The sequence below is a fragment of the Echiichthys vipera genome (assembly GCF_963691815.1).
Source record: "Echiichthys vipera genome assembly, chromosome: 7".
Taxonomy (NCBI): domain Eukaryota; kingdom Metazoa; phylum Chordata; class Actinopteri; order Perciformes; family Trachinidae; genus Echiichthys; species Echiichthys vipera.
In genome coordinates, this window is record NC_139832.1 from 5,888,190 (window position 1) to 5,915,885 (window position 27,696).

At 43.0% G+C, this 27,696-nt stretch overlaps 3 protein-coding genes across 6 annotated transcripts in view; 1 reads left to right on the plus strand and 2 right to left on the minus strand.

The window, feature by feature from the left end:
* LOC310949396 (transcription factor SOX-6-like) overlaps positions 1–1,823 on the minus strand; it is a 105,925-nt gene extending 104,102 nt beyond the window's left edge. The window contains 1 exon segment of the mRNA XM_083916848.1: positions 1,487–1,823. The gene's annotated coding sequence lies outside the window, so the exon portion shown is untranslated.
* A 2,696-nt stretch (positions 1,824–4,519) lies between these two features.
* cUnh11orf58 (chromosome Un C11orf58 homolog) lies at positions 4,520–7,575 on the plus strand. The gene is made up of 5 exons (XM_083916850.1): positions 4,520–4,660; positions 5,810–5,893; positions 6,063–6,123; positions 6,346–6,455; positions 7,030–7,575. Exons 1-5 carry the CDS (start codon positions 4,607–4,609, stop codon positions 7,252–7,254), a joined length of 534 nt encoding a protein of 177 aa, XP_083772976.1. The 5' UTR covers positions 4,520–4,606; the 3' UTR covers positions 7,255–7,575.
* Positions 7,576–9,635: 2,060 nt separating this feature from the next.
* Positions 9,636–27,696, minus strand: part of LOC310949394 (pleckstrin homology domain-containing family A member 7-like) — a 125,237-nt gene continuing 107,176 nt past the window's right edge. For 3 of the 4 annotated variants that reach the window (XM_083916844.1, XM_083916842.1, XM_083916845.1), the window contains exons 11-25: positions 26,614–26,667; positions 25,230–25,295; positions 23,845–23,925; positions 22,805–22,954; positions 22,307–22,408; positions 21,786–21,897; positions 21,249–21,379; positions 20,264–20,458; positions 20,039–20,135; positions 18,697–18,788; positions 17,442–17,705; positions 12,866–13,045; positions 11,866–11,999; positions 11,557–11,690; positions 11,253–11,289 (exon numbers count right to left, since the gene is read on the minus strand). In XM_083916844.1, coding sequence (XP_083772970.1) covers positions 11,264–11,289; positions 11,557–11,690; positions 11,866–11,999; positions 12,866–13,045; positions 17,442–17,705; positions 18,697–18,788; positions 20,039–20,135; positions 20,264–20,458; positions 21,249–21,379; positions 21,786–21,897; positions 22,307–22,408; positions 22,805–22,954; positions 23,845–23,925; positions 25,230–25,295; positions 26,614–26,667 — 1,818 coding nt within the window. In that variant the 3' untranslated portion in view covers positions 11,253–11,263. Of the gene's footprint in view, positions 9,965–11,252; positions 11,290–11,556; positions 11,691–11,865; positions 12,000–12,865; positions 13,046–17,441; positions 17,706–18,696; positions 18,789–20,038; positions 20,136–20,263; positions 20,459–21,248; positions 21,380–21,785; positions 21,898–22,306; positions 22,409–22,804; positions 22,955–23,844; positions 23,926–25,229; positions 25,296–26,613; positions 26,668–27,696 lie in introns of those variants that run through there. The other variant, XM_083916843.1, reaches the window with a different exon arrangement.

A 27,696-nucleotide genomic window follows, 5' to 3' on the forward strand; every position in this document is an offset into this window, starting at 1 on the left:
ATTGTCCCCCAGTGGATCCGAGTTAGGGCTCCGAGTCTATTTTAATTTATGACTCACGCATTCTTCTGGGGTCAGGCGCCGTGACCTCCGGAGGGAAAGTTAACTTTGGCCCTAAAGACGCCGCGCTTTTTTCTCCCCTCTGCAGTCTATTTCTCTCTATTATGTTCCCGTGCATGTGCGGGGGAAACACAAAGCACCAGAAGGCTCGCTGCGGGGTTGAACGCGCGTCTGTAGAGGTGTAGAGGCGCAGCGGAGCCGCGGACGCGCACACCCTGCCCCTGCGGAGCGTTCACGGTTACGGACAGAAGGCTACCGCTGTGTGGCCGAAGAGGACACTGCTCAAAGTGTCATCCCACAGATCTGCAGAGGGTGTGCATGGCATGGACTTCAGGAGTGCTCCAACTCCTTGAAACTAAATTATTTAAGAAAAAAGGTTATTTCAAATTAAAGTTCAGTGCATCTTAAAAAGTTTTTAATTTGCTACAAGTAGTTTTTTTATGCAAAGGGAATTTGCGCGCGGTGCTTCAGAGACTTTATAAATGTCCCTTAATTGGTTTTGAGCCTATGGAGACATGTTCTGGTGCTGCAGACGCGCCGGAGCATTTCTGCTGCTAGTGCATGACAGGGATGAAGTGGACACAGTTAAACTGAACTTAAAGCCTCTGATTTCTTTCTTTGCACAACACGCTGCATCTTTAATGGCTGAAATTAAGCTTTAATATATTTAACATGGAGTGCACAGCCTGCACCTAGTATAGATTAAACTTGGAGGAAAAGTATAGAGATGTATTCATAAACCCATGTTTGGAAGTAAGATGTGTGCTCATATCTGCGTGGTTTGCAGGGGCACAGATTTAATGTTGTAATTCTATTTATTTTAGCAGCTCATCACCAGCTCTTAGATTAGTGTCCGTGGATGAAAGTGGTGCAAAGTCAGCATCAAAACCCTCTCACACATGGTTCAGGTGTGCTTATCATAAGCGTAATATTGGATATTATGAGGGAAAACCACCTAAATATTTATAATAAATTGCACGTGTGTCATGGAGTGCAAACACGTAAATAACAAATAATTAACTCGTGATGGTGGTTATTATAATTGTCTATTTGTTTTATCATTAACTTAGTAACTTGAATGCTTTTCTAAGATTTGGTTTTATTTTTAAGACATCCAAAATTTACCCCAGAGAATATTGTAGTTTTTTTCCCCTTCCAAAACAACTTCACAGAGAACTTTCCCATAAAAAAAAAAAAATGCATTCCGAGTTAGTTTTGGGGGTGGGTCATTTAGGGTCGACCGAGTCTAATCACGGTCCACCTTCAACTCTTTAAGCCGCGATGCCCCCTGTATCTGCCGCTGTCATCGCTGTTTGTTGTGAGGCAGAGATAACCAGAGTGCGCACCGACTTTCAAAACAAGCAGCCCGTGTGACGCGCCGCGGGACGGTCCCGGCGCTGCCACACTGGTGCAACAGGACTCCTCTTACCTGGGTTCACTTCTTCGGCATCCGCTGCGTGTTCCTGGCAAACTTGTAGATGGTTGCGGGCGATGACAGAGACGGTTCAGCGTTGAGAGCCAACACGAGCAGTCAGTTCAAACAGCCTTCAAATCCCGTGCGTAAAGTCACCATCTCTGGAGCGTGTCTGGGATTTTCGGTAACTCCTGTGTGCTCGCGCTCCGCGGAGGATCACAAAGTGGAATAAAAAACACTTCGGCGTCGTCTGTCAGAGGTGATACTGAGCCCGAAGCGCTGTCATTCGGAGGATCTTTAAAAAAAGCAACAACAAAAAAAAGTATTTCAAGTTATTTCCCGTCCGGCACTATGTGAGAGTTAAGTGAGAGTGCGGGGCAGAGCCGGGGTAGAGGCAGAGGCAGGGTAACCCCTCCTCTCTCTCTCTCTCTCTCTCTCTCTCTCTCTCTCTCTCTCTCTCTCTCTCTCTCTCTCTCTCTCTCTCTCTCTCTCTCTCTCTCTCTCTCTCTCTCTCTCTCCCTCTCCCTCTCTCTCTCTCTCTCCCTCTCTCTCTCTCTCTCTCTCTCTCTCTCTCTCTCTCTCTTAGAATTTAGTTTACATTTGCCCTCATCTTTGTCCCATCAAGGCAGTGGCTTATAAAGAAATGAGATCGTCTGTGATCCAAAATAACATCTATTTGTCCTCCCTGAAGAATAAGTGATATTGTGATGTCTCGGAAGTTTGATTATTCTTAATCCATCAAGAAAAAAACCGCAGTTTATTGTAAATAATAAAGGAATGTATCTGGACTCACCTGACTAAATTAAACAAAAGGGAATCATCTTATTGAAATGCACTACACAACCCCAACTTCTCGTGTAAAGCCTCCACGGTGGTGTGTTCTCGCGTCCCTGCAGAGGTGTGAGCGCCTCCGGGCTGCGTCTTTATTACACTTACTCTTACGCCACCTTTTGGCGACTTTGACGCAGGTCAGCCAGGCTCATTTAACACCGTGGGCTCCTCGTCCATGACCCCGCAGAGTGAGGGCTGTGGTGACAGCGTGTAGAACAAGACAAAACACCCCCATTCAAGCTCTAATTTAATTATGGTCCAAATAGAAAATGGTGCATTTTTTGGGTCCTACACTGAAATATGCCAGAATTAGGCGGCCACTGATTATTATCCATTTAATCTTCACATTCTGATCCTCGGTTTATGATTCAAGTCATTTGAGAATTCAAAAGGGAAATCTTAATTGCCTCAGAGATGGCCATTGTGTTTTAAATCACAGATGATTCAATTCCTTTGCAGTCCCCTCTTTTAAATGCCTCTTGACGTTTGCAAGGACAGTCAAACAATGGTCAAAATCATTTCATTTGGCACATTAGCTACAGGCTGAGCGACACAAGGACACCTATATGTAATTACACATTCATAAAAATGAAATAAAAAAGGAAATAAAATCATAAATCAAAAATGATCCTCTATTTGTGGCAGACCACCTGTTTTCTTGCAACACCTCCAAGGACTTGTCTGTACTTTGGCATCATGTGATCCCTTTTATTTATTGTTTTAAATTGTTTTTGGCCCCACTGTGGCAATAATGTTGACTTTTAATGTAGCATTAATGTATCTCTCAGTCCAATTAACCTCTTTCTCCTTCAATGTGGCAAATCTGTATGTAGCAGTGTTGCTAACTGGTTTTATATTGTCTCAGTGAATTTTGGTGAACATATAGAAATTCAAACAGACCTAAAACTGTTTGCTGTTTGAAGGGGGATGTTACACAACTAATAAACAGTGTTATATATTAAAGGACAATTACTTGATGAAAAAAACCTTAAAAAAAGCCATCAAAGCTGTTTTTTTTTGTTTTGCTCCCTGTTTAAAGATTCACTTGGTAAGATTTTCCATCTAGTTAATTGTCTTTTAAGTCACTGTCTATCACAGAGTGAGTTAAAACAATGGTGACTGGTCCTATGATGGTAGTGAAAGCACTTCTACTCGCCTTTGTGATGGTGATGTTCGCGGGCTGGATGTAAATACGCCGCCATGTTGTGACGCTGAGGACAGCGGTTGGTCTGTTGTGCTGCGTTCAGTTGTAAACGGAAATCGCGAACTTCCAATTTGAGTCAGGCTTTTAGTAAGGGCAGAAGTGTAATAAGAATGTGCGTGTGTGTGCGCGTGTGCGTGTGTGTGTGTGTGTGTGTGTGTGTGTGTGTGTGTTTACCAGTCATTAAGTGCCCGGCATTTCGGGTTGCCACTGTTGTCTGTTGTTGGGTGCAGCTACTGTAGGCTGGCACTGGTTGAAATGGAGTTTGCCAATCCTGCAGCTGAGTGGCTGGAGACAAAAACCAGAGTCAGTATAGGCCAAGCATTCACTCGATGGACTGAGATAAAGGAGTTCTACGGCATTAAAACACACGCCGAATTGGGTACTTTTCTCTTTGATCCTTAAGCTAACTTTCATGTTTACTTAGCTGTAACGGCTAAAGGTAACTGTCAGTCAAACTCCTCAGCAATATTTGTTTTTATGGTGCGATTTGCCGGAGGGGCTCAAACAGACTCTGGTCTCCTGTAGACTACTGGACAGGGTCTGAAGAACATGGCAACCTGAGTGGGGGAATTATTTTCCTTTGTTGCGATTACAATCTTGAGACAGTAGATGGCGGTGTTCTGCTCATTCTCCATATTCAACCCAAGCAAATTGTCCCAAGGTGCCAGATTAACACCAATAACTGGGAAGTATCTGAAAGTGTTTTCTAATTTTGCTCAGTTTTTCACAAAACAGGAGTGGTAAAGACATTTTCAACGGAATTCCATTGCTAGGCAACAGCCTTGTTAACTTCCTGTCAGCTGATGTCATTCACATACACTGCAACAGGAAATGAACTAGGACTGTTTATGTTTGAAAAAGTCTATAACCTCAGCGGATAGTCTATCTAATTAAGAGTATTAATAACTTGTTCTCTAATCTTGATCTCCGGCGTATAGCAAGTATATCTACTACTATCTACCAAGGTTTTTTTTAAAGAAGAAGAAGAAGACGGAACCGGAAGTCGCGTCACGGTGGATTGTTGACAACTCCAGCTAGCCTATGCTAGGTGGAACCACAGTTCATTGACATTTTCCTTTTTACTAAAGCTTTCGTTCGTAATGAGTTCTCCAGAAGGCAGGCATGGGACAAAACGATCAGCGTCTCCAAGTGACGTGAGTACAATAATAAAAACTGAACGAATCCCCGTAGAGGAAAGCTGTGGGACACATAGCTACGGTTAGCATAACGTTAGCCGGTTTTGCTAACGCTGTTCTCCAAACCTGAACACGTTTTTGTTTTGCAGCTCTGACACAAACATTACTCGCCTTTTCGTTTTGACTTCAAACATTGCGCTATGTTGTATCAAAAGGCGTTATTTTTTAATAAATTAATTGAGTCCTTTATGTATTTACTTTCATGTTATTGTCTATTTTACCTTATGATCTGTTCATTTCATTTGTATTATTCACTTGTCGGTTCTACTGTTTGTAGAAAAGCATCCTATCGTTTATCTCACACACACACACATATTTATATATATGGAATTTAATGTGCTTTTGTATTTGCTCTGTCAAAGCACTGTGATTTTTAGCTTTTAAATGTGCTTTAAAGTTATTATTCTTATTATTTTTAGACACGTGAAAACATAGTTTGACAATTATTTGTTGAACTAGAGGGTCTGTTTTACAGAGCAAAGACTCACAACATTGTCTTCCTTTTCCTCTCGCCGCTTACATTCAATTATATTCTCAGTTTTAAATAAATGCAGTGTGAAGAAAATGTTTCAAACCGGCATTGTTCCCGTACTAAAATATTTTATCACAAATACACAATACAGAAAAATGTATACCAGTGGAAAGAGAATACCTTTACATGTTAAATATAACTCGAAATGTTGTGAAGAAGTCTCCAGCACACATCTGTCCAAGTGGGGAGTTCAACTTTCATGCAGTAACACACACACGCACAGGCTCTCCTGGTTGTCGTTGGCGACAGCATCTAAAAGAATTGCAGTAACAATGATTACGTTTCTGTTGGCATCGGAGGGCGATATGATCAAATTCTGAAAATAAAGATAATCAACTGTACCATTCAATAGATGCAGGAACCATTAATCCCTCTGGTGACACTCATTCATGCAGATTGTGAGTCTTCAGAGGATAAAAGGACGGCTAGCCCTGTTGGTTAGAAACAGATAGTTCTTTGTAAAAAAAAAAACAGTCCAGTGTAAATAATGTAATAACATGAGCATTATGAGTTTGTTGGAAGTCTGCTGTTGTTGACATGTGAGTTCACATGATAATGGTGTTTTGCCTTGACAGGATGGGTCTACCCAGTGGGCATCAGCTGATCTGGGAAGCAATGAAAGGAAGCAGAAGTTTTTACGTCTGATGGGTGCTGGAAAGGTTAGTTTTCTGTGTACTTTAGATCACCATACGTTTGTTTTTTTTACTTTATTGTGAGCCTGTAGTCCATGGCACAGAATGATGAAGAAAGCATAAAAACTCTGTTTAGCTTGTCATTGTTACTCTTTAGAGAAGCTTCAACAATTGATATAAAGTGTTTGTTTTTCAGAAAGAACCCACCGGACGCCTCGTCATTGGCGACCATAAGTCAACATCCCAATTCCGCAGTGGTGAGCTTCTCCACTGAGTGTTTGTGAAATGCTGTATTTGATCTGCTAATGTATGACATGTCCAAACTACTGTCCCTTACCCACTTACCCCTACTGCCTCATCCTTACACCCAATCGTTTAACCCGGCCTCCCTACTACATGCCCGCCGCACAGATCTATCCATGCATGGATAGGCCTGTATTGGCTGGGTGTGCCTGCTGTGACTGGTGTCTCCTCTGCAGGGCAGGAAGATAGGAAGATGAACGAGCAGCTAGAGATGCAGTACCAGCAGAGCATGGACGGGAAGCTGTCAGGCCGGAACCGGAGACACTGTGGCCTTGGCTTCAGTGAGGTGAGGGGGCCATCCAGGGCCAGAAGAGGGGGCAGAAATACTTTTGAAATCAGATGTCTAATTCATCTCTCTTCTCCATCTCAAAAGAAGACCCTATAGATCATGGGTGTCAAACTGATCCAGTAAGGGGCCGTGTGGCTGCAGGTTTTCATTCCAACCAATCAAAAACACACCTGGTCCAACAAATCAACGGTGTGAAGACAGTTCAGGGGATTGAGTAAGTCAAGTCAGGTGTGTTCTTGCTTGGTTGGAATGAAAACCTGCAGCCACACGGCCCTTTACTGGATCAGTTTGACACCCATGCTGTAGATGATGCAAGAGATCGCGTTCGTATGGTACAAGTCAGTAAACAGGAATGATGAACGTAGCCAAAGTATTGCATCCATCCTTCTGTGTCAGTTCTTTGTGTCACAGTTTTTTCTGTGTTGTCTGTATTGCGTCGAACTGTGCAGAGCAGGGCGTGGCTGGCAAAAAGCACACATGCTTACGGTCGCTGTTCCTGGCATGAAAAGGTAAACGAAAACAAAATAAAAAGGTGTCTTCAAAAATAATCTTTTTGTTCTTTTACCCACAGCCTGACCCAGAGCCCCAACCGTTTCCCTGCCAACTAGTGGACGGCCACACAAAAACAACAGAGCCAGAGAAGTCCACCTGTGCAGAGGAACCCGCAGACGCCCAGGACAAAGGCAGCGATCCCAACCCAAAGGAACAGAGCTCAGACGAGGACGCGTCCAGCTCAGACAGTAGTGAGGAAGAACAGAAACCTGGCAAAAAAATGCCCTTTGTGAAGTCGGCGTAGGGCTGAGGAAGAATTTATTTTTTGGACTCTCAAATTAGTTCATTTTGACGTTATTTGTATAACTGTAGGTCACACCTCATTTCAGTCCTTTTTACTGTGCAGCAACGGACTATCGTCGGGCGACATCCTGGAGCGCGTTTGGTCTGCAGGCTAAACCGGATTTTCGGTTGAGTGGTGGGACATCAAATCAAGTCCACTTTTTATTTTCTTTGAACATTTTAAACGTCACTGCATTTGCTACGAATTGTGTTCGAGGAAACGGGACTGCTCGCTATTCAGCATGATTGGCATTCACATTGTACATTTTGTGAACTCTTTTTTGAAAACCAATAAAAGAAAAGTGTCAGTTTAACATTTGCTGTTCTCAAAAGTGGGACTACAGTCGCCCTCAGACAACAGAGGAGGTGGTTTCTATGTGTATGCGTTTGCATTCCTCTTTATGAAGCCTTGTACATACATACAAGTGAATTCACTATGTGACTGTTCTGTGCAGGAAAGCTCTTTAAACCCAGGATGCAAAATGTTTAATCAAACTTTGATAGTGTCAATTGATCGACTTTAAGATGTTTCTACAAGCTGTCCACCCGGGGCAAATTCAGTTGACTGGATGTGATTTGAAAAGGCACACACCTGTCTGTAGAAGGTCTCGGGGGACAATTAAGTTGAGGCACACATCTTGGGAAGGCTACCAAATAACTGCTGCATTGAGGGTGCCCAGGTGCGGCCTCCAAAATCTTTCAATGGGAAAGTTTGTCACACAGGAGCAGACTTGAAGGCGCTTGAGGGGATCCGCACAGAAGGCTGGCAGAAGAATCCTGAAATACAGGTGTGCGAAACTCGAGGCTGTTAAAATGTGCTTTGATTAAATACGGAGTCAAGGGTCTGAATACTTCTGTAACATTTCACTTTACTAAATTTAGCACGTAAAAAATGCATAATGCTGTCCATGTGAGTGTTTCCTGATCAAGGGAAAACAGATTGTTTTTAGCATCACTTTAAAATGTGAAAGTGAGGGGGTCTGAATGTAGCCTACTTAATACTCCATTTAGTATAAACATCCTGGACGTTCAGACTGGTGAATTGTGCTCTATATGTATTCAGAGGCTATTCTGCGTGGATCGTTTTAAAAATTTAGTTTTTTAAAATTCAAATATTTCCCATTCTGTGAGGGTTGCAAATCAGGTTGTACACCCAGTTCAGAATTTGCAGTAGACACGGCTTAATGCAACACAGACCGTATTTTTATGGCCGTGGACGTCTCTATGTTATCTCAAGCGCCTTGATTTCTGCTGGTCAAAGCATCACGTTTACTTGTGGGAGAAACTGCACCGATGCAGCAGGTAAGGCTCCTTCTCATGTTTGTTGTCTAAATACATCCTATTGGTCTATTTAAATAGATTTTACATAATGGCTAGTGTGAACTTGGATGGGAGCCTCCTGTCCAAAAGCTTCACTCTTTCTAATTTCTCCATCACAGTTGGTGGAAGAACACATCAAGGACATGTTACTGAGTGAGCTGAAAAAGTAGAAAGGGATCCTCTTTCCACATTTATCACAAACATCTGAGAAGGAAAAGCAGCATGAAGACAGTTTGACTACTGGAGGATGAAAAGCAAGACAACAGTGCAATCACACTACAGGACTTAGAGGAAATGGGCCAAAGAGAGCTTGCTTACAAACTACAGAACTGTTAAGTACCAAGAGTAGGGACAAGTAAGGAATATCATATGTGTTGTGATCAATTTTTGATAATGTGTCATTTAACCAATTCCATTGCCAATTAGACCAATTTATGTATTTGTAGTTTTCCATTCAAATGTTAATTAGTGAGGAATTTGAATACCAATCTATTGTAATGACTTACTGACAAGTGAAATGAATACACGGACTGAAGAAATGAACGTTTTTATTTTCTAGCTTTCCATCATTTTGAGTATGAATGTGTAAACAAATGTCATGTCAGGTTCTGGAAGAAAGCAACAGTTTTATAAATTATATCTCCACACTGGCCTGGGAACGCCTCGGGATCCCCCAGTTAGAGCTGGTTAATGTGGCCCGGGAAAGGGAAGTTTGGGGTCCCCTGCTAAAGCTGCTGCCCCCACGACCCGACCCCGGATAAGAGGCTGAAGATGAGATGAGATGTTCTAGTTTTTCACTAATGTTTTTTGAGTGTAGAACTGAGAACCAACATTTTTTATCTAACATTTATTATCATGACTTTACTTTTTTCATGTGTTTCAACTATTAGTTGTATTGTAATGTTTACGTTCTGATGCATTTTAGTAGGAAGTACAGTGGTAATATAGAAAATATACAGTAGAAGTTGAACAAGCATGTTAATCCAAACAATGTAATAAATAAAGGACTCGAAACATCCCTACTGCAATCTGAGCATGTTGGTTTTCTTTTCACTCTTATTTTATTCACTCATGGAAATACAGAAAAAACTACAAAACAGCTACAAATGCATACGTTTTTAAATTTTAAATTCACTCAATGTTATAAACGTGTCATTGTGCAGAAGCAGGAATTGATTCCATTTCCAAACTGTGAATCAAACCTAAAGAAATGTGTCTCATACAAAAAAGATGGTTACAAGTGAATCAGTTAGTTGGCAAATGCTGAAAAGTGACTGGATCCTTCCACTTTATAAAGTATCGTCTGGTTCTGTCGGCCGTTCCTGTGCGTCAGTGTTCTGCAGCGGCTTTGGCTGAGGAGAAAACACAGTGAAGGCATCAGTGTTTCTTCCTGCTGTTGGGTTCAAACATCTTTCATTTTGCATCAGTGCTGCTTTTTGCAAATTTAACGTTTAAGTATCATTCCGGCGCAAAATCCTCCCATGGTCTTTTTTCGCACTTACATGCATCAAATACGGCGTAGACACAGGTTTTTTTTCATGTATGAACTGTTAACTGAGAAATCCCAGAGAGTCGCTAACAGCCATACGTGGCTAACACCGATTAGCTCGGGGCAGTACAATGAAGGCATTAAAATCACTTATACTGCTTATGATAACACCAGACCTCTGCAGTAGCATGAGAAGAGTCCCTACACATGAAACGAAGCACCAACAACGTAGTTAGTGAACCCAGAGTTTATTAAAAGAGTGTTTTAAAGACTTACTAACTGGCCCCTGTACCAGCTTCCCTCATAGCAAAGTCCATTCAAGTCGATTACCAAAGTCAATCCAAAAGTAAGGAGCCCATTGGTGCTTTGTTTTCTGTGTAGGGACTCTTCTCATGCTACTGCAGAGGTTTGGTGTTATTTTCAGCAGTATTAGTGGTTAAAAAAGACATTTTAATGCCTTCACTCGTACTGCCCCGAGCTAATCAGTGTTAGCCACCTCCGGCTGTTAGCGACTCTCCGGGATGATGTATATAACTGGTGAAAAACACCATGGGATGATTTAGCACTGGAATTACACTTGAAATTCACGGTAAAAAAAACTATTGACCACAAATGTTTGACTCGTGATCTAGGCTGCAGTAGAATATTCCTCAGATGACAGAAAACACACACACACACACACACACAAAACTCGCACCAAAACACCAAGTGCAAATACAAGGCCACCCCATTTCACCAAAGCGGCTCTTTATGATACCTGAGCGAAGAAGAGACCCTGAAGCTCTCTGGCGACCCAAAACAAACGAACAGGACTGTGCACAGATTCATTCAAGGGACTTCCGAAATCAAGCAACAAAATGTTCAGTCAAATATTGTATATGTGTGTTTATTGTACAGATTGTATTTTTTCTCATTCAACCTCATGTTACAGAATGTACACGTGACCCAAAGTAAATATGTGGTTAACGTGTTGACCACATATTTCCAGGTTCACTCAGGGGCACAACAGTTACAGCGTGCCATGTACATTGCAGATTTGAAAGGGACAATTTGTCACCAATCTGTGCACATGCCTGACAAAACCCAGACCACACTCACGAAAACAACAGAATGAATCCACACCACCCAAAGGGGAAATGGCAGGTACCTGGAGCAGACATGCTCACCGACTCTCCAGCCACTCAGGCTCTGTACACCAGGGACAAATCACACGTCTGTCTGAGATGGCAATCTAAGATGACTCCTGTGTGTTTTTGCACTCCTATCTTCTATCAAAGTGAGGACACGTTGGTTGGTATTTACTTCTTCCCAAGGCCGTTTGAGGGCTGACTTGCTTTTAGGGTGAAGGTTAGCGCTATTAGACTTGGAGTACAAGGGTTAAGAAAAAGCCTGAGCTGTGATGTTTGATGCTCTAAGGGCGAGAGGATGCATTTGGAAAAGTGTGAGTGCACTGACCTGCGTATAGTTTGCTCTTGCGCGAGGCCTCGGAGGCCAGTGCGTGGGACACGTTCATGATCCTCTCCTGCTGCTGTAGAGCAGAGTCCAGCTCACTAAAGTCTAGTGGTGCAGATGGCTGTATGTTCTGAAAACTGTTGAGAGAACACAAACACTATAAACCAGTGGATTTAAGATTGTACTGTATCACCATTCAGACCTTCATTTCCATGATGGATAGAGTAGATCTCCCACTCATGGTAGACTTAAAGTAAAGAGCCAAACACAGTTTCAACCTAAGTCCAGTATCATTATTTGTGTGTGGGTTACCTGGATTTGGCCAGGAGGTTCTTGATGCGTTCCGCTCGGCGGGAGCGTTCCTCCAGCTCCTCTGGGCTCAGAGGCTCATCGGGGTCGGATTCTACGTAACGCTCTGGGATGGGAACCTTTCGTGGTTTGGACAGCTGCATGGTGGATAGACAGGAGAGTCACTCTTACAGTCCCATCACTTAAGGACAGCCATGGACAGCTTTCTCCAGTGTTTCCAACAAGTATTAAGTCATTTGTTCGCTAATGACAGTAAAGGCTTCCCTCTCAGATATCATTGCTACATCAATACACAGGAGCTAAGCCTTGGATCTAAAGTTAAAGTTGCAATCCGTAAGAATTGAGATATGTTGTTTCCAGTGTCAGCTTTGGTGGTAAGATGTAACTGCAGCCTGGGACTTCATCTCCCAGAGTTCATTTGGAAACTGAACAGAGTCGACTGTATGACGTCGGTAGATCGGCAGCTCTCACCTGCGCGATGTGTCGTGACTCCTTCACATGCTCCACACTGATAGGAGGTCCGACGAGAGAAGGGGAAGGACGTAAAAAAGCGCCACTAACTGCGCGGTGCAATTGATTTTAGCGCGGGAAAGCCACCTCAAGTTCAAGTTCAAAGTTTCAGATTGTGTCTCTTGGCAAAGCAGCAAATACAAGTGCTTTCATTGTTGGGTTATATGATCAATCAAAATTGTTTTAACTCACTCTTTGATAAATAGGAACTTAACAGACAATTAAGGACGCCACTCTATCACAGGGCACATAGGGGTGAACATGCAAACTCCACACAGAAGGGCCCCATCCAGGATTAATACCAGGAACCCTCTCGCTCTGAGGCGACAGTGCTACAATCTTAACGTCCTCTTTATAATCACAGGATCTACCTAATCAGAAAGAGCATGGATGGAGCCCATGAGACAAGTTTATAATGCAGCTTTAACCCGATGGATCAGAACAGTGGCGTTGTCCCTGCCACTTGTATTTTTCACGACTGATGTGTGTCTACCTCTCGGCTGATATCCAGGTCGTAGTCGAGAGGCTCCACGTCCACCTCTCGTATGTGTGTGGCTGTAACAGTCGCCGTCCCCCACTCATGCGATTGGATCCTGCCTCTCTCTTTCACTTGATTCCAGCCTTCGTCACTCTGACCCTCTGCAGCAAGTCGCTCCTCCTGCCAATCAAACACCTAGAAAGGAGTCATTGTCAGTGTTACACAGCTGTACCCGATGACTGTGAAAAAATAGACTTACTGCTTTTATTCATTTATCACAAAACCTGTTTCTAGATATGAAAGCTTTTTAATATTGTTAGGAAAATTGATATTATTGCCACAAATGAACCAGATGCCATTTCCCTGGATATCTACTTGATTACTTTGTAGCACGTAGTGTCAACATTAGATCTACATTTATGATTTATGCATTATGGTTGATTCTTAGAGCATAAAGGTTTAGTTGATTAATGAGATATTCAACTTCAACAGTTCCGATAATCGATTCTCTGCGACAACAACAACAAAATGCAAAGAATTTACTGGTTCAGCTTCTCCAATTTGTATATTTGCTGGTTGTCTTCTATGAATGAATTATCTTTGGGGTGTTGCTGAGAAAGGAAAAGCCATTTGAAGGAAACATCTTTGGGTCGACACTTTTCAAAAGCAAAAGATTAATGAGGAAATAACGTGCAGATTAACCGATAATGAAAATAATCACCATAGTTGAAGCCCTAGGATTATTATTTTTTATAGATCAGTGAATGTTAATAAAAATGAAGAACATGTTTGTACTCTTCAATGCAGTGACAGAAAATTCAAACCCACTTGGGGCAGTGGCAGACAGAGAAAAGGAAGGTAGTGGCAACCTCTTTGTGGCTGAAAGCAGCGGGTTTAAGGGGAAATACGAAAACTAGCATCAGCTACAGAAAAATGAAGGGGGGTCTTCACCACTGTGGTCTCCCTGGTTTGACGAGGTCATTTCTACTGGTGTGTCACAGAAGTAAAGTCTCTGCAGTGTGATGGGCGTCAGGTAGAGGGAGACAAGTGGGAATTTAACGTTTCTGTGCGACCAGGAATAATTACAGCAAGAAGTTCATCCAGGGATGTGAAAGGATTGTGTTTAGTATCGTTACCACAGAGAAGACCCACGAAGAAGATTAGACTGTGTCTGTAAGCTGTAATATCTCTCTCACACACACACACACACACACACACACACACACACACACACACACACACACACACACACACACACACACACACACACACACACACACACACACACACACACACACACACACACACACACACACACACACACACACACCTCTTTCATGTACACCAGCATCTAAAAAAACAATCTCTTATTCTCTGACGTATGTGTGTGTGTGTGTGTGTGTGTGTTTGTGTGTGTGGGTGTGTGTGTGTGTTTGCGTGTGTGTGTGGTGAGGGGTACTTGTGAGTAATCATCCAAGGAGCATCAAAGCCATGCAATGCATCCTTCCCACTCCAGTAGCCTGCAGCACGGTCTGATCTGTTGGTTTGCTCTGAGAAACACTGCATCCCATGCCTTGTTGTGCTCAGGAGAATCAATCACACACACACACGCACACACAGAAGGATAGAGAGACAGAAAACCATGCAGATACAGATTCCTCAATCCCCTCCCACAGATTAGGAAGAACACAGCCAAGAGGAGGTTCAGAAGCAAGAAACTCTTTTTTTATTGTGGAGTGCAAATCTCTACACGATAGAAAAGAAAAGGGAAGAGTTGTGCGTTGCTTCTCAATAACACAGAATCAGGTGGTGATTAGCAGTTCACTTCTCTAAGTTCTCTACTATATTTTCTACTCCTGTAACTATTTTCTCTTTGATCTGTTGTATTGTACGTAGTAGCTGTGGAAGGATAAAAGCAATGTGGCAGAAACGCCTCCTAGGTTAATAACAAGGAGCGGACAGCAGTGCCACGGGGAACCCAAAAGTGAAAAGCCCACTTCACTCACGGATGAGGTGTGTGTGAAAACGCAAATATCCAAATCGGTTGGATCGGACATTAAGCTCCAGAGTACAAAGACTGTGTGATCTCAGTCTGAGCCTGAAGCGTGAGAACTCACAGCGAGCGAGTGGGCGTGTCGGTGATGTTTCCATCATGTGGATTTCACAAAACCAGAACATCCCAGAGTGGAGAAGGGCGGTGCACACAAAGGAGCCAACTAAACTTGAGAGACAACGAGATTCTGGATCTTCTGTCGTTAAGAGCTGATGCCAAAATCTGCAGATTCAAGGGACGAAGAAAACAAAACTCTGACGCTCACAGATAGGACGCCCATTTTGAGTGTCAGCTGTTAGACCGTGGTCAGGTGAACGCAGACGATGTCTTAGAGATGAAATGTGTTTGTTTTGCCCAAAAGAAATGGACGTCTTACCCGTGAGTGCCAGAGTGTTTTGTTAGATCTACCGCGCACCCGATACAGGATTCACGTTTTGCAGCTGTTGCAGGGTTACGCTCAAGAGACTCGGTTCTTTATGACCAAGTTATGTTTCAACAACGTGACAGCGGTGTAATCACTGTCGCTCTACCCAGGCGCCAGCCCTCGCTGAAATCAAAAAGAGTATTTCCAGTAAGTGAGAACAAGCACATCGATCTCTGGGGTTTGATTTTTGGAAAAAATAAATATCTGAGGATCTCTCACTTATCTGGGAAATGGACAGATATTGTTCACTTCTTATTTTTATTTCGTTCCGTCAAAAGGACTTTGAAACGATCAAATATGGCCACTGTACCATCACTTTCTTACTGTCCACTCAAATATCTTATAATTGTAATATAGTGTTTATCTGCGATACTGTACTTTTATTTTATTTTATTGTTGTTCATATTTTGTATTTTATCTTATTTTTAGTACTTCTGATTTCTCTGTACCGCTGCTACGATGACCTCATTTCCCCTCGGGGATAAATAAAGTTATCTATCTATCTATCTATCTATCTATCTAACACAGCTGTCCGCTCCTTGTTCATAATTCATCTTGTTATTGTATATCAGCCCCGATGCTTGAACCTCTCCTGTATATTTCCGATGCATAAAACACAGCATAGGCCACTTAAAAGTACCCAGATCTGAGTACGGATTCTCTTCCCAACTCTAATTGTGACAATGCAATTATCAACCACTATCAAACGATAAAAATTGCAATTTGTACAAGAAAAGGCTGTATTGATGAGGATGCGACTTAAAATATAAAATGGTGTAAACATGTTTTTATGCTGGCGGAGTAGAGAAAATAAAATATACACTCTGGCATTTATGGTTATACGCACTGTAAAGAGGTGAGAAGTAGTAGCAGAGGATTACAGACTATGTATTGCTCACTGTTACAGGAACATGAATGGGAAATGCAGTCTGGATTACAGGCAGATCTCACAGCAGTCTGGTTATGGGTGTGTTAGTCTGTAATCATAATACCAATCCGGCGGTTACGTGTCATGTAATGTTAATGGAAGACTTTGACATTTTTGAATTATTTACCATCACTTTCTGCACCGAAGGCGTGTTAGCATCGTTAGCATTCCATACTGAAACCAAGGGGGCACCCGGGGGTAAACTAGACTTAGTTTTAATATCAAATGTCAAAGTATTTCTTTAGGGGTTAAAACCAGCAGTGTCCCCACGTCTTCCTGACTGGATTTTGCTATTACACAGAAAAACAACCTTAAAGCTAGCTCCTGCATCCTGTCTATGATTCTGAAGTGGAGACGCGTGCTTCGAACAAACCGGGACTCATTAAAAGGTCGATTAAGGAGGTCAATTTGGGACAAAGGCAAAAAGATCGTCAGCAAAACAAGGCACTTGGATTTCATTTTTTTTTAAAAAGCAACAAAAAAAAAAGAAGCAGGGAGGGGTGATCATGACTTGTGCCTCTAGCATTGCATCTTTCTTCATTTCATCAACCTGAATACTTCTTTTTTCCGACATCTCCCGCCACTCCTCTATATGCTCTATATACCAAATCTCTACAAAATATAACTGTACAACTGTATACTGAAAATATCCCTCAGTAAATAAATAAAAGTGTACAAGTACACAGTATGTAGATGTACAGAAATGGGCTCTTCTCTCTACTTTCTGGTGATAGAAAGAGAGAAAGGAAGGCAGAGCGGTGCCTTCCGTTCCCTCCTTTTCTCAGTGGGTTTACATTCAGAGTTGTGTCAGTGAGGTCCCACCAGGGGGCTGTGGTAACAAGGTTCACTCTGACCCCTGAACCTTTGAAAAATAAAACAGGGAGTGACTGTCGCAGTCCAAAACTAGCCGAGTATTTCCCTCAATTCCCTGTGCTCATTTGGTCTCCCATTGTTCTTAAAGCATTAACCAAGCTAGCTAGCCGGCCGTGGTCAGTCCCGCCCTTTAGCTTGTTAGTGCTAACGTCAACAGCCACAGGTTACACAAGGCAGAGAGTGCAAGTGTGTTAGCGTTCCTGCTAGATTATTCTGTGGCCGGGGGCGGGAGGGTGGCATAGCAGCAGTGGTGGTGAAGGTGGTGCTCCCTGTGCCTGCTGCTGCTGCTGCGCGGGGGCGGGGGGTAACGTACGGAGGCCGGTGGATCGGAGGTGTTGGAGGGCAGTCTGGACGAGGAGGAGGAGCGCCCGGTGGTGACGGTGGAGGCGGATAGACCCGCGCAGGAGCGTTCGCCCTGGCTGAGGTTCCTCTTGCGTTCGCGAACCAGCGCCTTCTGGTGGCGCTTCATCCGCTCCAGCTGCTCCTCTGCAGTCATTCGCCCTCGAGGCTGGCTGCTCGGGAGTTGCAGGGCTTCTGTAGGTGATGACAAACGCTCCAAGGCACTCTTGGGTCTCTCCTGGTGAAGACAGGGGAGGAGGAAAGGACAGGATAGAAATGAGAGAGGGGATGGATAGTTAATCAGGGGGGTGCAGAGTTCAGAATGAGATGAATCGTGACAGAAAGGAGAATGAGGGACGGAGGAATACAGACAGTGAAATAGTGCAGTGGAAGAGAAACGGTTATACTTGTAATAATAGTTGTTCACATGAGGAAGATGTCCTTAGGGCTGTACGTTATTACGAATGTTTCAGTGTCTTTCAGAGCCATGCACCACCACTATCACTTTATTATCTAGCTTATAGTTATATATTATATTTATACTCTGTTACTGCACTATAGTTCTGTTTACGTCTGCTCATTACACACATGTATCATGTCTGACCTCATCTGAATCTGATCACTGTCCACTTATATCTTTTCTGCACTACAGTTCTGTTCATACCTGTTTCAACAGTCTACTGCATGTTTACATTGTTTACATCATATACACCCGCTCACATGTCTGCTTACATCTGATACACGCATGTCTTTCTACATCTCACGCCGACGATGTCCTCCGTATCTAACCTGTACTAACACACTAACATCCTGACACTTATTCTACCTGTACTAACACACTAACATCCTGACACTTATTCTACCTGTACTAACACACTAACATCCTGACACTTATTCTACCTGTACTAACACACTAACATCCTGACACTTATTCTAACCTGTACTAACACACTAACATCCTGACACTTACTCTTCTTTTACACTTTATTCTTGTATTAGGTTAAAATGTTTTTGTATAGTTGCACTGTCGTTATTTGCTGCTCTGTGTGCCCTGAATTGCCCCCCGGGGACAAATAAAAGTTTTTTGAATTGAATTGAATTGAATTCAAGCCTCACATTTGAAAACCCTAAACTTTTCATGACACATGTGATTAATACAACAATTTGGCTGAAATACCCTGAATTTCTCCGGCTGATCTCAGGTATCTGCAGATGTCATCCAGACTCACCTTGGCTGTGGAGCTCCCGGGGCCTCTCCTTAGGGTAACGTAGGACGCGATAGAGCTGGACTGGTTCAGTTGGGATGAGGGGCCTGACAGACCTGGTTGGTAACAAGACTCAGGAGAATCAGCACTGTTTACTTTGCAAAGTGAGAAAAAGCAGAAAGGTCAAACAATGAAAAATATACAGTAAACTCAAGTGAAGCCACAAACATTATGGACGTTATGCAACGCATCAACACTGGTCAGATAAATTCCTCAATTTAATTGCTAACCATTCAAAAATATTTACAAAATAAGGTTTTCTTTATTTCCCTTAAAGTTTGCCTCAGGATTTAGAAGAATTTTAATAAGATTGGTGGACCCTCTCCTTGAAATATTTGGCTCCTCTTCTGAAGGACAATAAATCCTATTAGTGGGCGATAATTTATTCGCAGCATACGCGCCACATTTAACTGATTAATCTTCTAGTAAGAGATTGGATTTCTAAGGAAAACATGTCCTGAGCTTAAATACATTTGTCTATGCATTTGTAAAATTTCAATCTATTTAATTAAAGTATTTTCTATTCATTTACAACAAAACCAAGTTTTCTTCCAGTAAGAAATATTAACATTAGAAATAACCCCATGTTGACCTATTTTAAATATACCGTATTAAGGCGCAGCACATTATAAGGCGCACCTTCAATGAACGTCTTATTTTGAAACTTTTTTCATATATAAGGCGCACGCATTATAAGGCGCATAGAACAGACGCTACAGTCGAGACTGGGGTTACGTTCTGCATCCATTAGATGGAGCTGCACTAAAGGGAACGTCGACAAAACAGTCAGGGGAGGTCGTCTTGTTGCTTCCTCCACTTCCGCACCATTGATTGGTTCATGTTCAACTCTCTGGCTGCTGCTCTATTCCCGTGTTCTACTGCGTGACTAATGGCCTTGAGTTTAAACTCTGCGTCGTAAGCGTGTCTCTTAACAGGAGCCATTTTGGGCTCTTTACACAAACACACACATGGAAATGAAACGGCACGCTTCGCGCAGTCGTATATCTCAACATGCGCCGCGCGTTACTTCTTCTACGGGGGAAAATAGAGTCGGCGGCTGCTCACCGTAGTTGCGAGACCTGTTGTGGCTCAATATTGTTCCATATATAAGGAGCACCGGATTATAAGGCGCAGTGTCGGCTTTTGAGAAATTTGAAGGTTTTTAGGTGCAACTTATAGTGCGGAAAATAGGGTACATAAAAGACATTAGAGGGAAAGTTGGTTTGCATAACCATTTTCATTAAAATGGCCGGATAAAGGTCTGTATCTGCTGTTAAATGTATGTAATGCGTCACTATCCAGATACCTTTGCTCTGGAAATACTGGTAGTCGACGTCAGACCCGGTGCTGATGTGGCTCAGTCCTGGCAGCTCTGGTTCACTCAGGTACGACCGCATGTCAGTCTGAAACCAGAGAGGTTAAAACGGGAAGACAGGCTGAAGACATCTGGCTGGTTTTCAGACTTTAAATTCACGCAAACTGCATAAACAAGGCTTCATTCCAACAAAGACAGTAGAAGGGAACAGCATACCTTACAGTCTCCATTCACAACGTACTGCCCACCCTCCCTGTCCCTCTTCCTCTCATCGGACTGGCGTTTCAGCCCACGCACTGATGTGTGACGGATGACCGAGGTCTCTTTTGGGAGAGGTGGCACCACAGGGGGTGTCTCCTCGTAGTCGTAGAGACGAGGCAGTGGTGGCCTCGGAGGGGCGGTGTCTTCTGCCTGAACAGCAACCAGGCAGACAGGGATTTAGTATTTTTAGACGGACTAAGAGTTCAACATCAACAATACGGCAATCAGACTAAATGCAGCAACGATTCATTAAACTTAAAGTGCAATGCCGGCGCACAATCATCCCATGCACTTACATACATCAAATAAGCCATGGAGAAAGTTTTTTTTGTGTATGAACTATTAACGGAGAAATCCGGAAGAGTTGCTAACAGCCGGACGTGGCTAACACTGATTAGCTCGGGGCAGCACAGTGAAGGCATTCAAAGGTCTTTTTTAACCACTAATACTGCTTATGATAACACCAAACCTCTGCAGCAGCATGAGAAGAGTCCCTACACATAAAACAAAGCACCAACAACGTAGTTAGTGAACCCGGAGTTTATTAAAAGAGTGTTTTAAAGACTTACCAACTGGCCCCTGTACCAGCTCCTCTCATAGTAAAGTCCATTCAAGTCGATTACCAAAGTCAATCCCAAAGGAAGGAGCCCATTGGTTCTTTGGTTAATGTGTAATGACTCTAATCATGCTACTGCAGAGGTTTGGTGTTATTTTGAGCAGTATTAGTGGTTAAAAAAGACATTTTAATGCCTTCACCATATTGCCACGAGCTAATCAGTGTTAGCCACGTCCAGCTGTTAGTGACTGTACCGAATTTCTCCGTTAATAGTTGTTATACGAAAAAAAAATGTCTCGATGGCTTATTTGATGTATGTAAGTGTCGAAAAAGACCTTTAAAATGATGTAAACCCGTATTTCTAAGCAGAAGGGCGACACTCACCCACTTTGGCACAGTGCTGTGAGGCAAAGTATAGGAGTGGATGCTTGGGGTGGAGCTGCGAGGAGGAGGCTGGACCCCTGCGCTGAGAGAAGGCACTGCCGGGTCCGACACCGAAGGCACTAATTTCCTCTCTGGTGTGTGTGTGAACACAGAGAAATCAAGGTTGAGCTTTTAAATGTAAGCAGTTTAGAAATGGGCCTTACAGTAATCAACTTTACTGCAAAGTATGTAATCATCAGACTACAAACTTGGAATTTGACCTTTGTGTTTTGTGTAAAGGGGATGCAGAAAAATACAGAAGAATACACGTAGAATACACAGAAAAAAAATACACTAAATGCACAAGAACATTAGAAATAAGAAATAAAATATACATATGTGCTGGGTTAGGGTGTATTCAGTCTTTGTAAAACCTCTCCCACCTTTTTCATTTTGATATCAAGTGTTAACAGATAACTTGTGCGGTTTTCCTAAAAACAGTGTCTTTAACAACTTCATAACTTTGATAGTAACTAATGGGTTGCCAGGGTTACCAACCTGGGTTCTGGACAGAGTCAATGGTGATCTTGTAGTTTGCTTTGCTGGCACTCAGTCCCCCCATCACGTCCTCGATCCTCCACAGCTCGCGCTTCATCTCAGATTTCTCTTGCTGCAGTTTGACACACAACACACATTTGACTCCTTTTAACCATTCACTGCTGGTTTGGTTCGAGCAAGCTCTCTTTTACAGGGATGCCTGGATTACAGTACTTGCAAAATAAAACAATAAAAGCACATGAAGGTTAAAGCATACATCAACAAATGATACAAAAAACACATACAGTCCCACTGCTATAAGATAGAAAGGATTTAAATTGTCTATGAAATGTCCTATCAATGAACTTGTGATGTAAGAACTGAGAGAATTGTTAATCATCATTTGAAAAGAGGATATGGAAGATATTTGACTTCAAATTATCTGGGAGTCTTAAGGACAAACTAAATCCGGACTTTTCCAAAGTCACAGACACCGTAAATAATCCAAAAACTCTGCTCTGAGCTGCAGTACCAGATCTCACCTGAGGGGTGGCGCTGTGGTTCATGTGGGCCTGCAGCACAGTCCTCAACTGCTCCACTGATCTCTCCAGCCTGTTGTACTCATCCCAGGCATGTGCCATCTCCTGCATCACACAAAACGCACACACAGTCTTAGGGTACATATACAGTAGAGTAGACACATGTATAGAAATGTATGTATACAAACTTAATTACAGTTATAAGTGCGGATACACATGCACACAGACTCCACAGGTGCATACATACTGCACCTGCACCGGTAGCTGTATGCATTCAGACACACACAGACACACAGACACACAGACACGCACACACGCACACACACGCTTATTTAAGCACAACTGCAAATACTTGAAGGAAAATCCTCATGTTATTGGATGTGCATCCATGAGGTGTTTGTTGGATACAGTGTATACCTTTATAAATATTGAGATAGATTTCAACCCTACTTACAGTTTAATGTGCAAAATGAAGACACACATGCAAGGTGGTGAACATACCGTGGAGAGGCGTGATATTTGAGCCCGGATGGAGACCAGATCTTCCTGCAGCAGTCTCTGCTGATAGGCGATTTTGTGGGCGTGGGCCGGCTGCTCGTGGTACTGCTCCATCTGCTGGTGGGACACGTCCAGTACACTCTCCAGCTTGTCCTGCAGAGGTGAGGAGTCGTGCAGCATGAGGTTAACCAAAGCAATGTGTAAGACTTCCTCCTCCCTGATCTACTCTGGAAACATGCACTTTTCAGCAGGTGACACTTACTCACAGACGCCTCCAGATGGCAGCGTGTTTCTGCATCCAATCATCAGCCCCAATAAGATCTCCTTTAACTTCCTCTCACTTATCTTCTCAGCTGCTTATCAGACTGTCATTCCAGGCTACATTATGTACTGGAATTTTTTCAGTACGTTCAGTATCCCTTTGTGTGTTTCTAGTAATGTCTGCTTATAGCGACAGTCTTACCAGCTTTTCCAGTCAAGAAATCAAGAGTCTGATAAACCAATATTCCCACCTCTCCTGCAACAGAATTCCAAGAAACCTAGAAAGACATCCTCTTTGATTCTGAGAGACTGACGCTGATGTCTACTGCCATCTACTCTTTGATAGCTGAATCACTCTCTGCCCTTGAGTGTGACACCATCATCTAATATCTCTTCTAATTATCAAACATTTGGTTGGTTGCATCTCTGGAAGTGTGTCTGTCTCTCTGTCTTGAGTCTGTCTTTGTCTTCTCTCTCTTTCTCTCTCCTTTTCTTCCTCCCCAACCGGTGCAGACAGATGTCCGTCCTCCACAGAGCTGGGTCTGTCTGACGTTCCTGTCTCCTATAGGGAAGGTTTTTGTTGCCACCGTACTCTACTGGGGAATTGTTGGGTCTATACCTACTCTGTAAAGTGTCCTGAGATACCTTTTGTCATGATTTGGCACTATAAATACAATTTTATTGAATTCAAACATTTGTGCCTGTTGACTCATCAGACTGAATGACGTCTGCTGGGAGAATGAGATGCCGTGATCGATCGGGAGCCTTAATAACTCATGTACCTTGTCTTCCTTCAGGGAGCTGATCCTCGCCTCCAGATCCTTGAGGATCTTGTCCTGCTCACACAACCGACTCAACTTCACCTGCAGGGGGAGACACAGAGCTGAGCTGGCAGCAGATAAAGCCCTTCTCCAGAGATCACCAAAGTGTGTGTTGACCTCTGGCAGTTGAGTGGCCTATTTATTAAATTACTACTTTCCCTTTGTCTCTGCAGGTAAATTAGCATTTGTACAAGAACGTGCATTACTGTGTGTTTGTACATTTGTTTATGTGCATGTATCTTTTTAGAGGTTTGAGTGGTTTGTAAAACTTAATATGCACAGACCCGTAGCTCCCCTGGTCTAGCTCGGGTATAATTACTGTGAGTGAGCCCATTACACAAAGTGGGTGCGACTCACCTGACACTTTTAATTACAGTGCCAGGGAGACTGAGCCTTGTTAATTAATCCCTGATTAAACTCGGCAAACTTCGGGGGAAAGGTTGGATCACTTCATCATTCCGCGGTAAAACAACAAGACAACATTCGGGAGGTTGTGACCGAACAGCTTGACGCGAACAAAGTGCTCATCCGTATACATTTATGCACTCAGCGCTAGTTTTTATATTGCACTGAATACATTATTAATCCCGTAGTTGTCTCCGCGGTGATGATGTTTTTGGGATCGTATCAAATATTCATCACAGACAACACATCAACTGTCAGCTGCGTATGAAGTTGATACTGAGAAGTTCTTGGAGCCCCTTGGAGCCAAATGGAATAGTTTAAAGTCCTCCCGTGCTTTTTCCACAAGATCCATGTTTTGCTTTGCCTTAATTTTTTACTTTGCCTCACTTTTCTCCAAATAGTCAATCCCCTAAACCAGGGGTGGGCAATTCCGGTCCTGGAAAGCCACTGTCCTGCATGTTTTAGGTTCCTCCCTACCCTAACACACCTGAGTCTAACAATGATCAAACCGTGACAAGCGTCAGCTGCTTGATAACGAGCAGATCATTAGACTCAGGTGTGTTTGAGCAGAGAGAAACCTAAAACATGCAGGACGGTGGCCCTCCAGGACCGGAATTGCCCACCCCTGCCCTAAACAAACTACAACATTTTTTATACTATATTAAATGTATAGAAATGCTTAAACTGCATGTGGATATATACAGTATTTGCATCAAACGACATAAAGTAGTAGAAAACCAGAAAATTAAAAAATGTATTTTCTTGGCTGACAGCTTCACTTTCCACATAACTGAATAGTATTTTGTTGGCATTCTTTAATCATCCTACTTACTGACAGACAGAACAACAGGAAGGAAAACATAACCTTGTAGACAGTGTCAGAAATGGAAGTGGCCCTTGAAGCAGCTAACATTTTAAGAAGCTCTTAAGCTCGTACTTACATCCACATCACTTTCTGCAACCTTGACAGGTTTCCCTGACTCCTTCAGTATCTGACTTCCAGCTACCTAGAAACAGCAAAATGAGCGTTTCCGCATGTTAGTTGTTCCGTAAAACAAAGTGTCTGAACCACGGTGCTGAAATACAGCGGATACAGAACACAGAGAGCAGCTACAAACTAGAGCACCACGAGGCTGAGACAGACCATCTGTGACACATTCTCTTCGCCTCGTGTGTATGACAATATGAATGTTTTGGCACACATAATCAGCTCTTGCCATGGAGAACACGACGGCTTTGGACACTTTGAAGCCCTGCACAAATTGACTCCTCCATAAAACCTCTAGAACAGTACATTACAATCCCCTGTATACAGAGAAGTTGCACTAGTAGCGACAGGAAAGTATTTGTTTTAGGAACAAATCCTGGGCAGCCTGAGTTCAGGTGCTCATTTTTGGCTTTTACTGGGGTTACTAACAGGGTTCTACAGCACTAACATAGCCTGTTGAAACACTTAAAGTAAAAAAAAAAACATTATAATAGAGCATGTGCAAATGTAACAATGAGATAATCGTTTAGGACTACATGTGCTCCTTCATGGAATAAAGTAAAGACGTGACACAGTGGAGCCCTGTGTTCTTGTCAAGGAAGTGCAGCGTTTCAGAGACGATGGTAGAAGCAGCTGGCTTTTCAACCACCGGGCCACAGCCACAACACATGCACTGCCGAGCCGTCCCATGCCCACTTCGCAAGGGCATCGGGTAGGGGGTAGGGGGGACAGGTACCGTGGCGATAAGACATTTGATGCCATTCAAGCCTTGAATGCGGTGCTGTAAGCAATGGGATGGTCATTCTAGAACAAAGACTCTCTAAACACATGAATGCACACGCCCACGTACGGACTACACACATGCGTCCCTAACTCTGAACACTGGAGACGCATGCAAAAGCATAGATGCGCACGCACACAGACGCACTACATACGCACTACATACTTTACATCTGATTATACAGGACACACACACACACACACACGCACACACGCGCACACACACGCACACAGCTTACGTTCATTAGAGGCCTGAGAGGCCCAGCAGTGCAGTGCAGTAGTAAACTGTGAACTGCGAGGATCAGGGGCTCTAGAGCTCTGATCTGGGAGTCAAAATCACAAAGACACAGAGCCGCAGTCACAAAATGTCGGCTGCTTTCATGAGAAAAGTTAGAAGTCTACTGGGGGATATTTTGTCTCACACAGATGCCTAAACACCACCATTAGTGGCCAGAGTGTTACAAGCGGTCGTCAGCAGGAAACACCAAGAGTGTTAGTTTGACATTTCAAATCAGAAAAAAGGCACAGCACTTGAACTAACCACCACTTTATCTCACCTTTAGGTCCAAATACTCCAAGTCCTTCTTCAGCTGCATGTAGGTGTCATCAGCCTGGAGGGTGACAAACATGTGAGCGCGTGAGGATTATTGATTTGGGTCAACAGGAATGAAATAATTCACTATCTGAGTCATCGGAATCTAACGAAGCTTCCGGCGGAATGTAGACCTTTGTGAGTGTGGACTGCTGTTATGTGTCTGTGCCAACATGCATCTCACACACTCACACACACACACACAGTAAACGTGAATTAATTTATCTTCTCAGAGACGCTCCTGTGCTCTTACTGCAACAAACAAAAAACACCAGCACAAACCACATCCGTTAGAAGCAGCAGGTGTTGAAACACCGCCGAACCCGATTTTAACTCAGCTCACATCACTCATCCAAGAAAAAACATCCGGAAAAATCAAATAATCACGAATCGAGAAGACCAAACTGACCGACACATCCATAGCTGGCCAGTTAGCCGAAGCAATGGGATGGCTTTGTGGACGTTGGAAAATTAGCAGCACAACATGCTCATGGACAGCACCACTAGAAGCAAGGACATGGAGAGGGCACATGGAAAGAAGAGGCGGATGGTTCTAGGACGGCAGCAAGGCAGCACTCACAGATTAACCACTAAAGCACTGGAGCTTTGGGGTAGAGGTTGCCACTGATATACTGAGATTTGGCTTTTGATGCTGCTGCTGTTTAGGTTAGCTTTTGTCTTCTATCTGGAGTATTTCATTTAATGAATGATTGCTGTTTTTCTAGACCAGGATATAGATCCTCCACACCAGACTCCTAGACTACAACAACAACTGATAATACACACACACACACACACACAACATACAACAAAACACTACCACAATACATTTCATACAGTTTGACAAACAATCACAAATCATTTCCTAAATAATCACAAGTAAGCTTTAAATATCCTAGTGTGAAGTCGTGTTTTTTCTTTTTTCAGAGCAATTGCTGTAATGGGAATCATGTTAGGAGTTTCTTACGTTATTTCTCAGCACTATTTAACACTTTGTCACGTATTTACAGTTTAAAAACTACCAAGTACAGGATCAGTTAGGACTTGC